At 43.8% G+C, this 14,311-nt stretch overlaps 1 protein-coding gene across 1 annotated transcript in view; it reads right to left on the reverse strand.

Moving 5' to 3' along the window:
- LOC310648237 (transcription factor Sp4-like) overlaps window positions 1-14,311 on the reverse strand; it is a 136,113-nt gene that overhangs the window by 121,013 nt on the left and 789 nt on the right. Inside the window, exon 2 of the mRNA XM_083375985.1 lies at window positions 3,322-4,846. Coding sequence (XP_083232111.1) covers window positions 3,322-4,846 — 1,525 coding nt within the window. The remainder of the gene's footprint in view (window positions 1-3,321; window positions 4,847-14,311) is intronic.

Below are 14,311 nucleotides of genomic sequence, written 5' to 3' on the forward strand. Positions count from 1 at the left end.
TATTAGCATAGCACATCTTGCCTTGAGAATCTTTGCCCACTCTTCCTTGTAAAAGAAATATCTCAAAAAACTGGCATTTTAACCACTGTGTAGACTTTTTATATGGTAGCAAGGTAGGCTTGAGTATATAATAGTTTATGAAATAGGAAACACTAACAACATACTTATATAGAATAAAAGATGGAAAGTAAAATGCTCCACCTATATTGCTTACATTGAACAAAAGATCCTTTTCAGTTTCCAGTAATTTCTGGTTGAAAACTTGAGAGTTCTTAAGATTCTGAATTTCTGAATGGGTGAACCTTCAGAATAAGAGGGTTACTGTATCTAGAAGGCCATGAACTAAGGTTTGGTTGGCATGGTTACTTGTGGTATGACAAAGTTAAATAAATGTTGATTTTAATAACCATTTTACTAGGCGTGCCATTTTGAGAGTTTGGAATAAATATAAAACAAGGTTTTCTAAGGTGCCACTTTGGGCAGGGGCTGGGGCAGCTGCTGCCTGACACCATCAGCCCCCGCACACAGCGAGCGCATGGGGGCCAACAGTGTCCGTCAGCAACCACAGCCTGCCCGCCCCTCGACCGGTGCACTCTGGTGCTCCGCAGCCCACTGCCAATACCGGGCCAGCCCTCCAGCAGCAGGCAGAGTAGGGGAGGGGGGAGGCACATGATGCAGACTGCCGGATGTACCTACTCTGTCCCATCTGTTTTTGCTTGCGGTTGGAGAGCAGGTTGCTGCTGGTCATCTCCCTGGCCCCCTTGCAGATCTTGGCCCGCACATGAAGCCTGCTCCACTAGCATACCCAATGCACCTTAGCCCCACCTTGGGCTGCTGGTGCCAGCAGGTCATGCAGGTCCATTAGGCTACCACCGCTGCCTGGAGCACCTGGCCTGCCCAGCACAAAGGAGGTGAAATGGCCAGCTAGCAAGCTCAAGTACAGGTGGTAGAGCACGCCCACGCCCAGCAAGCCAAAGGCCACCTCAAGCGGGGAAAGCCATATCTCCATCAGTGCCATGCCCCCCCCCAGTCCCAGCTAGGCTTGTGTGCCTCCCTCCATCTTTGCTGGGCCTGGGTGGCCATGATGCCGATGGGGATCCAGCTTTTCCCACTCGGGGTGGCCTTTTGCCTGCTGGCCCTGGACATGCTCTACCACCTCTAAGTAGGGCTTCCTAGCTGACCGCTTCACCTCCTTTGTGCTGGCAGCCGTGGTAGGTACTGAGGTGTGCGAGGGGAGCAGAGAAAACAACCCTGATCCCACGTAAGGTGTATTATTTTCTCTGCCATACTTTTTAAACTTTCTTTAAAGTTTACTTCCTGGCAGCAAAAAGCCTTGGAGAGCAGAGAAAACCCCCCCCAATCCCACGTAAGAAGGCTTTTCTCCTCCCTCCTTGGCTTTTTGCTCTCAGACATTCTGGCAGCGAACAGCCAAAGGGAGTGGAGAAAAAAACCTTGATCCCATGTAAGGGGCAGTATTTTCTCTGCCATACTTTTAAAACTCTCTTTAAAGTTTATTTGCTGCAGAATGTGGATCCTTCCCATTCTGTTGCACTAAGTAAAACAGTCTGGCAGCGAACATCGAGTGGAGAAAAAAAAATCCAGTCTCAGGTAAGGTGGAGTATTTCCACTTGTCAACAGGGGAAAAAACCCATTTTTTTTTGAGATGCCAGACTAGCGTGCATTCACGTGCCTCCAACCGCCTTGCTTGCTGCAAAGCCACATTGCAGCAAGGAAGAAAGGGATTGGAGGCATGTGAATGCACGCTAGTCTAGCCATTTCTGGGCCGGTTCTCCGAACTCAAAATAAATTAGGTACTGGTTCTATGGAATGAATCCCACCACTGGGGTGGGGGCTTTGTAGGATTGTTACTGACAGGCGATAAGATGGTAAGTTCAAGAAGGTCATTGTATTCCATTCAGCCATGGGTTGGCTTTTTCCATGATACAAATCTTGTGTTTTAAAAAATGGTTTAAAGGTCAGGGGGAAAAAATGCAATGAGAATGAGAAGCGCCCCACCACCAGCCACTACTTTCCCCACCCCATCCCAATGGAGCGCTTCATCGCCACCACTGCTCCGACCCACCCCTCGCATGGAGCGTCCTGCTCCCGCTGCCCCAACCCACCCCTCGCAGTGCCATTTCACGCTCCGCTTGCAGGACGCTGTCCACCGTTTCTTTCAATTTCCCTTCTTGCCGCCGGATATTTTCCATCCATTCCTATTAGTCCGGGCTTTGGGTGGAGATCAGCCACCTGCGCCCACCAGGCCCACCCACCAGGCCCGCCACCCCACATTGACCATGACCACTGGCTGGCGCTGCCTCTCCTGTGACCTCCCCCGTGGCTGGGACACAGCCAAGTTTGCCACTGCCGGCAACATCCCATCCTCACCCAACACACAGGAAGGAGAAGACCCACTGGAGGATGGTGGCCATTTGGAGGCACCGCGAGAGCAGTTGGCACAGCGGGGCGAACCACAACTACATGGCCAGCACAACAAGGTTGGGCTTCTACAGGTTGCCCACCAAGTGCAGCTGCAGCTTATCACAGAGGGACAGGCTCCTCTTCCTCCTCCTCGAGGCCCCGCCCTGCCCACCCGTGAGGCATGTCTGCACTGCTGCACAAGAGGAGGGGGCACCTCCCCAACGGCGGCTCCAGGCTGGCTGGCCTTAGGCCAGTGATGGCAAACTTTTAGAGACCACGTGTGCTGGGGCGATGGCATGTGCCCACAGAAAGGGCTCTGCGTGCCGCCTCTGGCATGTGTGCCATAGGTTCGCCACCACTGATATAGGGTCTTCTTCCACTGTAATTAACTGTAATTATATTGTAATTATAAATGACCATATCTTGGTTTAGTGGACTATTGCTTACATTAACTTCTTTTAATCACTGCAGATATAGGAGGAAAAAAAGACTAATTCTTATATATGAATTCCTTTAAAGCGGAAAATTATGTTCCTATTCTGCAGATTTTAAAAGGGTCCATAACTTTCTTGAAGAAGCAAATTGTCAGTTTGCATAAATGAATCCAAGGCTCCTGAACAGAATCAGAAAATTATTAAATCAAAACATATTATGTACATATAATTCAAGCAATTTTTATTGAAATGTAAATATGTAATTATATATTTATATATTTATCTAATGCAGAGTGTATAATCAATATTTTAAAGTTGCAACTTAAGTTATTTATAACAAATCGCTAAAGTAATGAGAAAACCTAGGAGTCGGGCATAAAGATGGAAATTGACCAACCCAGGACAGAAAGTGTCAAGTTTAATTACATAGCAGAAATCCAAAAAATCTCAAACTGATAGGACTTACCTGCAACACTTGTAATGGTGACTGGCAATCCTTGCACTTGAACACCTGCAGCCCCCAAGTTGGCTACACTTACTGTTTGAAAATTAGGTACTGAAGCGATCTGAGACGTATTAAGTGTTATTGGTGCGCCAGCAACAGCTACTGGTGCTATTTGAGCAATTGTACCACCACTTGAAGACACAGGGGTAATAGTTAGCTGCTGGGGTAGCCCGGCATTTTGAACTTGGAGATTTGAAAGACTTTGAAGATTCTGGACTTGTACTGTCTGCCAGATGATTTGTCCTGATGGGGTTAAAGTTGGTGCTCTTATGAGTATTTGTGTTGGACTCACTGCTTGCAGCTGAACATTTTGCAAAGACTGTTGCTGAATGGCCTGAATAGTTTGTCCTGACTGAAGCTGGAAAGATTGTGGAGAAATTGCTTGAATAATCTGCTGCTGAGGCTGTTGGAATTGTATCTGCTGGAGAATAGGTTGACCTACTATTTGAACCTGTTGTAGTGAATTTGACTGATCCTGCAAATTTTGCAACCCATTAGACTGAAGCTGACTAGAATTTTGTACCTCTGTTTCAGATGTGGTCATTTGAGCTTCTTCAGTACTAGTTTCAGAACTATTTGCTGTGCTTGCATACTGGTCTGTTTCTCCAGTAGTTACTAATGTTTCACTGCCTGTTAGTGATGTGGAAACTGTAGTTGTGCAAGGAGGAGGAGAATCAGGCATAACACTAATAGAAGCTGTTGTGACAGGCGTTGACAATAGCTGATTTCCATTGGAAAGTCCACTATTAGTGGACTGGGCAACCTGACCAGAACTACTACCAGTTGCAACATTTATTACAGGTAATGCTAGAGTCACTCCCCCAATATTTATAGGCAATGAAGTTACAACTTGAGCCTGAGTACCAGCAATAGGTAGCTGCAATGGAATAGAAACACCAGGCCTAATCTGGACAGGAACTGTTTGATTTGCCAAATTCTGAGCAATAATACTCCCAGAAGATGCCCTATTTGTAGTTGCAATAATAGCTTGATTATTCCCTGCAGGAATGAGCTGAATCTGACCCTGTATATCTTGCAGAACTGTGGCATTAGTAGGATTTATCTGAATTTGTTGACCTTCTGCTGTCTGAATTTGTGGAATCACTTGGTACTGAACACTACTACCTGAACTCTGTACTTGGATGACTTGAAATTGTCCTGGAGTTACTCCAGAAGAATTGCGTGGTTTTGTTTTTGAGGGGGATACATTTCCATTGTTGCTATTGGACAGACTTGCTACAGTTGAAGTAACAGAAGATGTTTGCTGGTTGTTGTTCTCTTTTGAAGCAGAAGCTGCAACAAATTGCCAAGCATTTCCAGCAAGCTGAGTTGTTACTAATTCTAACTGCTGTGGTTGACTCTGAAGCTGCACCAAACCCTGACTAGGATCTATAATAATCTGTTGTCCAGTTGCTTGATTTTCATCAGGAGTTCCTATTTTACTGCAGGTTGCTGCCAACAGAGCCAGAGGGGAGGGCTGAGAATCCTAATAAAAATATTATGTGTATTAGAACACAAACTACAAAGGAACAGCAGTAAAAGCGTTCTACATATTAGATTATGTAACAAATTTTAATTTAGTTTTTGTTCCTGGATACAAATTGTGTTTTCCTAATCCCTTATACCTAAAATAAATAGAAAATAGCTATTGTTCCATAAAAACTTTACTTCTGTGGTCAGGACAATATTTTGAAATTTATCTGTTTTTGAGAACATTCTCAATTCATACTCAATGGTGAGTAGACGTCCAGAATATTCTGGAACTGTGAGAACTGTCCAGACGTTTCTAGAATTGGCAAGAATTTTCTACAACTTTCTAGCACTTTCTGGGACTATGCAGCAATATCCACAGAAATAGGAAAGTACAGGTGCCTTAAACCAACATTTTAGTTTGTCTAATTGCTGAGTAAGAGAATACTGAATAGCAATATTTGAGTTAGACAGCATCAAGAGGTTGATTGCACCCAGCAGATGCATTCTGCCAAGTACTCTGTGAGTGTGTTAAGATGTGCAAGGCCTACAAAGCATACTTCAGCATGCCTATTGGGGATCGAGACAAGCCCTGGGCACCTCATTTCACATGTAAACACTACAAGAAAACTCTTGAAGGTAAGGTGAACAATTGCTGCTTGCTAGATGGAATTTCAGTGATTTATTACAGTTTAAGAGTTGCAATTAATAAAATTTGCACTATTTTCAATGTTCTAGAAAAATACAGACTACAATATGTATATTATACCCTATGGTAATATCTTGCACAATATTAGGTAATGTGTGAATTTTTATTTTATTTTTTTCATTTATATAATTCTGCTATGTTGACCTCTGCCGGAACTTTGGTGACCTGTCGATAGCATTCCTCCTTTGGTCTGCTGCCAATTCTCCACAGATTTGTACTTCAGATTTGTTTTCTAAGTCAGAAGAAACTTCCCTGGGAAAGGGGAAGCTCTGGAAATTAAAGCTTTTGTTTCCCTGGATGCCTGGATGCTCTCCGAGAACTTCTTGAAGAAGTAATCGGGTGAGCCTCTGCCTGGGGGCAGAGCAACCAAGAGCATGTTCGCCATGGAAGAACCAGACATTTAAAATGGACAATAAGGTCTGCCACCATCTCTTAGAACACTAGCTTTATGCATGTTTAGCTTTTGCTATAAAACAGGCTCCCTTTTGCTTCAGCCTTTTTCTTTTTGTTGAAATATCATCATTTCTGAAGCTTTGTAAGTATAAGAGAGTGAGGAGGGGAGTAGTTGTTGTAACTAAGCCAAAATAAGCGGGAAATCATTGTGTAAACTATCTTAAAAACTTTTGGATTTAAACTTTTTAGAGGATTTTATCATCAACTTTAACTGACTCTGCTGAATGTCTTTGCTGAACTTTTTTATTTCTAAAATAAAGACTGCTTAAATGGTGTTTTGATTCTGCTGTGAGGCAGGGGAGAAACAGTTCCGATTTTGATTGGTCCAGCTGTTTGCTAAAGAAAGAGGCTCAGACTTAGTTTTCTCTGTAGCTTATTCTTGGATGCAGAGAACACCTCCCATAATTTAAATTGGGCTTTCATGTTCAGAGTTTTGGAAGACATGGACTTTGAGGAGAATTTTATCCAAGGGATTAAAGCAGTTTATACATCACAGCAAGCAAAGATTATTATTAATGGGGACTTAACCAACCCTTGCGAAATTCAAAAGGGTATGAAACAAGGATACCCCCTACCTCCCTTATTGTTTATATTGGTGTTGGAAGTTTTGAATAGAGATATTAGGCAAGATGAGAAAATAACAGGTATAAATATTAAAAAGGAAGTTTATAAATTGAGGGCATTTGCTGATGACTTGGTTATATTTTTGCAAGACCCAAAACATAATATAGACTATTTGATGAGGAAATTAAATGAGTTTGGGGGTTTTAGCAGGTTTTAAAATAAATATACAGAAAACAACAATGCTTACTAAGAAAATGACCTCAGGATGGTGACATATTGACTAAATATGTTCCAGATGGCGCTTGGGTCCTTACCTATCTCCCTCAACTCACAGCCCGGTCGATGCCTTGGTTGATGCCTGGGAAAGGGCAGCTACCGAGGCACTCGACCGTGTTGTACCCTTGCGACCCCAGACTCGGCGCAGATCCCGTTGGGCTCCATGGTTTACTGTGGAGCTCCGGGAGATGAAGCGTCGGAGACGGGGTCTAGAGAGCGGTTGGAGGTCCACCCGGTCTGAATCTGACCGATTGCGACTAAGAGCCTTCACAAGGTCTTACCTTGCTGCGATGAGGACGGCGAAGTCTAATTACTTCGCTGTCCTCATCGCGTCCGCAGATAATCGCCCAGCCGCCCTGTTTAGGGTGACTTGCTCTCTCCTTAATCGGGAGGTGAAGGAGGAACCCTTACAGGGTCGAGCTGAGGAGTTTAGTCATCATCTGGTGGACAAAATCGCTCAGATCCAGTTTGGACTCTGACTGGGCAGAGTCTGGCATGGAGGAATCAAGCGGTCTTGAGCATGTTATCTGGACTGAGTTCGACCCTGTTTCTCCCGATGACGTGGACAGGATTATGAGGAGACTGAGCTCCACCACTTGTTTACTGGACCCGTGCCCTTCCTGGCTGGTTTATGCGGCTCGGGAGGAGACACGAGGCTGGTTCCAGGCAGTAATAACTGCTTCCTTGAAGGAGGGTATCTTCCCCGCTGCCTTGAAGGAGGCGGTGGTGAGGCCCCTCCTCAAGAAGCCTGCCCTGGAGCCGGCTGTTTTAAATAACTATCGTCCGGTCTCCAACCTTCGCTTTTTGGCGAAGGTTGTTGAGAGTGTGGTGGCGCATCAGCTTCCTCTGTTCCTGGAGGACACTGATTATCTGGACCTGTACCAATCGGGTTTCAGGCCCGGGTACAGCACGGAGACGGCATTGGTCGCACTGGTAAATGATCTCTGGCGGGCTCGGGACAGGGGATGTTCCTCTGTCCTAGTCCTTTTAGATCTCTCAGCGGCTTTCGATACCATCGACCATGGTATCCTACTGCGGCATCTCAGTGGGTTGGGAGTGGGAGGCACCGTTTTATGGTGGTTCTCCTCCTACCTCCTGGGCCGCTCGCAGTCGGTGTTGATGGGAGGGCAGAGGTCCGCACCGAGGTCTCTCGTTTGTGGAGTCCCTCAGGGGTCGGTCCTCTCTCCCCTCCTGTTCAACATCTACATGAAACCGCTGGGCGAGCTCATTCGTGGTTTCGGGGTGGGGTATCATCAGTATGCTGATGATACCCAACTTTTTCTTTCCACCCCGAACCAACCCAGTGATGCACTTGACGTGATGTCCCGTTGCCTGGAAGTGGTCCGGGTTTGGATGGGGAGAAACAGGCTTCGACTCAATCCTGCCAAGACTGAGTGGCTGTGCATATCGGCATCTCGAATAAACCAGGTTGTTCCACCACTAATGATGGGGGGTGAGGTGTTACCCCCCGTCGATAGGGCTCGCAACTTGGGCGTCGTCTTGGATTCACGGCTCAATTTTGAAGATCATATAGGAGCCGTGACCAGGGGGGGCCTTTGCCCAGTTTCGACTGGTGTGCCAGTTGCGGCCCTATCTGGACCGAGATGCCCTACGCACAGTCACTCATGCGCTTGTGACCTCCTGGCTAGACTACTGCAACGCTCTCTACATGGGGCTGCCCTTGAGGACCACTCGGAGGCTTCAGCTGGTGCAGAATGCAGCTGCGCGAGTTGTTATGGGAGTTTCCCGATACTCCCATGTAACACCTCTTCTCCGTGAGCTGCATTGGCTTCCGGTTGCCCTCCGGGTGAGATTCAAGGTGCTGGTGATGACCTATAAAGCCCTAAATGGCTTGGGTCCGGGATATTTGAGGGAACACCTGCTGCCGGCATCAACTTCCCATCGTCCTGTGCGCTCCCACAGGGAGGGCCTTCTTAGGGTACCGCCGGTTAAGGAATGCCGGCGGGTTATCCCCAGGGGCAGGGCGTTCTCTGTGGGCGCGCCGGCCCTTTGGAACCAGCTTCCCACAGAGCTTAGGACCGCCCCCGACCTTCGCTCATTTCGTAGGGACTTGAAAACTTGGTTTTTTGAGTTGTCTGGCCCAGACTGAGGGGTTTTAATTATTTAATTAATGGGGTTTTAGTTAAGTTCAGGGATTAATTTAATCTTAGTTTTAATAGTTTTTAATTCTATATGATGTATTTTAACTTTTAATTTTCCCTGTAAACCGCCCTGAGTCCTACAGGAATAGGGCGGTATATAAATTTAAATATAAATAAATAAATAAATAAATAAATAAATAAATAAATAAATAAATAAATAAATAAAAAGTTTGGCTTTAAGGTTGAGAAAAAAATGAAATACCTGGGGTTATACTGCCAAATACAAATGCAAAACTGTTTTAAAATAACTATGTGCCTCTTTGGAATTGTGTCAAAAAGGACTTATTGAGATGGGATAAACTGCAATTATCATTAATAGGTAGAATTTCTGTAAGATGAATGTTTTACCAAAGATGTTTTCTGTTTCAGACATTACCAATACTTGCAACTGATACTCCATTTAAACAATGGCAGATGGATATCTCCAAGTTTATATGGCAAGGGAAAAAACCAAGAATTAAATACAAATTACTGCAAGATGCTAAGGAAAGAGGAGGTTTGGGTTTACCAGACTTGAAATTGTATTTCTATGCTTGCTGTTTGGTCTGGCTAAAAGAGTGGGTTAATCTTCAGAATAAGAGGTTACTCAATTTAGAGGGCTGTTAGGCATATGGTGATAGCCTACAATGTTGGGTTGAAAATATACTGTATGAACCATGATGTTGTGACTTTAAGATGTTAATTGGCCAATGGGTGTGTAAGTGTTCTCATGGCCATAAGAGGGGGCTAGGAACGTAGCTTCTTTCTCTCTGAATTCACTGCTCTCTCTACTGTTACTGTTTTTGCTGTTTTGCTGTACTATTGGTTTACTACTGTGATAAACCTGTACAACTGTGTATTGACCTCTGGACCGGTAAGAAGACTTTGTATTTGGATTGCTACTTGGACTGTTACTATTGTGTATGACCTGGACTGTTTATTTCGACCATGCATTTTTGTTTTTACACCACCTCAAAGTAAACTACTTTCAACTTTTACAACTCAGTGTACTCTTGTGGTTACTGTGTGACTCTTACTGCTCTCAGTACCCTTCCTTGTCTGTGCAACTCCTTGGTAGCACAAGGAGACCTCTGCACAATTCCTAACAAGGGCCATGAATTAAGTGCGATTTGGATGGCACAGCTATTTATTGTACGGCAAGGTTAAAGTAAATGTTGATTTTAATAACCATTGTTAGGAGTGCCATCCTAAGAGTTTGGAATAAATATAAAACAAGGTTTTCTGTGAAGATGCCTCTCTGGGTGTCCCCCCCAGGAAGCTTTTTTTTTTTACAAAGGAAATGGGGGTGAAGCCAGACTGGTGAACTTATGGTCAAATAATATCTTTTAAGAGGATATCCAAAGAGGAGTTAGAATCAGAAGGGCGTGTCTGCCATTGGTTTACATATTTAAAATTGAAAGAAAGATTTAAATCAGACAAAAAGAGTTGTGAGTTTGATTCTGTGAAAAATTGGAAATCCTACTGCGTGGTAGTGATGAACATACTATTGCTATGGTCTATAAACTGTTATTGAATTTGAATCTGGAGAATGAATATTTAAACATTGCATGACTCAGTGGGCAAGAAACCTTGGATATAATGTAATGCTTGAACAACAGAATAATATGTGGATGAAAGGTCTAAAAGGACTAGGGGTGACATGATAGCAGTGTTCCAATTTCTCAGGGGTTGCCACAAAGAGGAGGGAGTCAAGCTATTCTCCAAAGCACCTGAAGGCAGGACTAGAAGCAATGGTTGGAAATTAATCAAAGAGAGAAGCAACCTAGAACCAAGGAGAAATTTCCTGACATTTAGAACAATTAATCAGTGAAACAACCTGCCTCCAGAAGCGGTGAATGCTCCAACACTGGAAGTTTTTAAGAAGAGACTGGACAACCATTTGTCTGAAATGGTATAGGGTATAGCCTGCCTAAGCAGGGGGTTGGACTAGAACAGGGCTTTTAAACCAGTGGTAAGCATACCACTTGTGGTACTTTGCCACATGCCAGGTGGTACGTGACTGCTAGCCAAGTGTAGCAGGGGAAGGGAATGAGTCTAAGCGAGCCAAGCCTGAGGGAGAGGGAGAAGCAGCTGGAGCTGCAGGACTGTCTGGGCTCGGCAGAAGCCCCAGGAGCCAGCAGGGCTCCAGCTGATTGGCGCTTCCAGAAGCAGCTCAGAGCTGGAGGTGAACTGAAGAAAAAAAAAAGCGGGGGAGAGGAGAGGCTATAAAAGAACGTGGTTTGGGTGGGGGAAGGGGAAAAAAGACAACAGGAAAGGTTCAATCCCTTTAAACAAATGTAATTAGTTTTACCCCCTTTAAATGAGTCTTCCTGTGGCTTTTAGAAAGTTTTCTTTGAAGGTAAACTGGCTTAATTTAAAGCTAAAGCTTATCCCAATTGCCCAGTCTCGAATTGCAACATTGTGACACAAGCCTGAGGCACCTTAGAGAGAAAAAAACAAGTTTGTGTTTATTTTCTTGCTTTGCACTTGATTACTGTGTCTTTAAGGGTACAGGGAAGGGATTGGGGGGTGCATTCTTACTACACTGTGGAAGGAGAGCTCAGAAGGTAGGGAGGAAGAAGAGGAGAGGGAGAGAGGAAGAAGGGCCAACCAGCTAGCTCAGGAGTCTACAAACTTAGAAACGTTAAGACCTGTGGACTTCAACTCCCAGAATTCCTCAACCAGCCATGAGGGCCGAGGAATTCTGGGAGTTGAAGTCCACAAGTCTTAAATGTGCCAAGTTTGAAGATCCCTGAGCTACCTGGTAGTGGTGCATATTAATAAACATGGATAAATTCATCATACATTTGTCAGTGCAAAGGGAAAGTGATTCAGCAAAGGAACAGCCACCAAAGAAATTAAAACTGGTACTTTTTTCTACAGTTTGTAATAGTTTATTAGATTATAGAATAAAATACATAAATAGAAAAGCAAATAGTAGGACACAGTGGGGAGGAAAAAGGGGGGAAAGTGAGGAGGAGAAGGGAAAAAGAACAGAGTTCCTCTGTTGCAGTACAAGGAAGCATTAATATTGAACCTCAACTTTTTACTTTTCCATAATATTATAAACTAGCCATTTCTATAACAAATGAATCTAATCAGTAAAATCCCAAATCCCCCTTTTTTTAGTCATCAAGTTTCTGACACCTTGCTAAGCACTGGTGGTACTCAAATATTGTCATATCCTAAAAGTGATACAATCTGTGAAAAGGTTGAAAAGCCCTGGACTAGAAGACCTCCAAGGTCCCTTCCAACTCATTATTTTACACTAAATTACAATTTATAAGAAAACTGTTATAAGATGATGCATTGTTGGTATTTAACACCAGGTAAGTTGTCAAGAATGTATAAAGGTATTTCAAATGAATGTTGGAAATGCAAATGTAAAGAACGGACCTTTTATTATTTATGGTGGACATGTGATAAAGCAAAGAAATATTGGAGTAGGATTCACATCTTAATATAGAAGATTCTCAAAGTGAATATAAAGATAAAACCAGAAACTTTGCTTCTGGGTTTAATGGAAAACGACTTGGAAAAATTGGAACTTCGATGTTATAGATGTTGACTGCAGCAAGATTACTTTACACACAAAAATGAAAGTTTGATTCCTACAATGGATGAATGGTTGCAAAAGTTGATGGAGTTAGCAGAGATGGCCAAATTGACTGCTTTGATCAAAGAAAAAATACAATTACTTTTGTTTCTACTTAGAAACTGCTTCTGGACTTTTTGCTTGAGGTGGAAAAAAATGACACTTTGATTTTGGGTTTTACCAATTAATAGGTTTGTTATAGAAATGGCTAGTTTATATTGTTATGTAAAAATAAATAGTTGAGATTTGATGTTACTATCTTATTCTACTGCACCAAAGGGAGTTGGAAGTCAACTTTTTCTGTTTTCCCCTTGCCCCACTCTTTTCCCTTCCCCTTTTCCTCCCCTATTTTCCTATTTTATTTTGTATTTTTGTATTGTATATTATAAACTAATAAATATAAAAAGTATTCAGAGTGAGCTGTCAGCCTCACTAGATAGATCAGACCATGAAATCGACTCCACAGGAAGCCTAAAACTACTTTTATTGAGATTGGCTCTAATAAAGAATCTTGAAAGTCACAATTCTGCTATGTTTACAAGTTGGTACAGGGGAGAAAAGATTGCCATAAAGTTTGCTATCCCAAGAATTTGTTAGCAACTGACTGACCACTCAAGCAACTGCTACTTCTGCATGGTGGACCCTTCCAAACGTCGAACTGGCAAGAGTGCTCCTATCATGTATCTAGACATTCCTTCATTACCTTGGTACTAGACAGCCCTTAGCTCCCTGTTCCCACCACTCTGGAGAGGGATCAGCCATCTTCAGGAGCAAGAAGCAAGTCAGGCAGCGAGGAAGATATTGCAGATACAGATTACAATTTCACAGATGCGGCTGAGGAAAGCCATACTTCCCCAATCATACAGACCTTAACAATCTGATCAAAGACCTTGGTCTTGCCAAGTCCCATGCTGAGCTTCTGACATCTAGGCTCAAGGAGTGTAAATTGTTGGATTAAAGTGTATAAGTCACAGATCAGAGAAAGCATCGCCGTTTTTCGAACTTCTTCCGTCAACAAGATGGGCTGTGCTTCTGCAACAATGTGGCCTGTCTATTCAAGTCTATAGGAATCACCTGTAACCCAATGAATGGCACCTATTCATAGACAGTTCATCCAGGAGCCTCAAAGCCGTGCTGTTTCATAATGGGAACAAGTACCCGTCTCTCCCTATGGCTGACTCTGTGCACCTCAAAGAGGACACCAGTTTCAAGATGTTGTCGAGTGCCTTGAAGTATGACAACTATGGCTGGGAGGTCATTGCAGACTTCAAAATTGTGTCATTCCTGATGGGCCTCCAAGGCAGTTTCACAAAGTTTCCTTGTTTGCTTTGCCTCTGGGACAGCTGGGACACTAAGGCGCACTATCAGAGAAGGGACTGGACACAGCGGACTGAGTTCTACGTAGGGAAGACAAACATAAAGTGGGAGCCACTGGTAGACCCTCAGAAGGTTCTGATGCCACCACTGCATATCAAATTAGGCCTCATCAAACAATTTGTCACGTCTGTAGACAAGGAGTCAGCAGCTTTCAAGTACCTCCAAGATCTCTTTCCACAGCTGTCGGAGGCAAAGGTTAAAGCTGGTATCTTCGTCGGAACATAGATAAAGATCATAGTGTGTGACAAATTTGCCAAGAAGCTGAACAGGATGGAGAAAGTGGCTTGGAAGAGTTTCGTTGCAGTGGTTCACGACTTTCTGGGCAATCACAAGGCTGAAAACTACTAGCAGCTGGTTCAAACTCTA

The sequence above is a fragment of the Vipera ursinii genome, assembly GCF_947247035.1.
Source record: "Vipera ursinii genome assembly, chromosome: W".
NCBI classification, from domain to species: Eukaryota; Metazoa; Chordata; class Lepidosauria; order Squamata; family Viperidae; genus Vipera; species Vipera ursinii.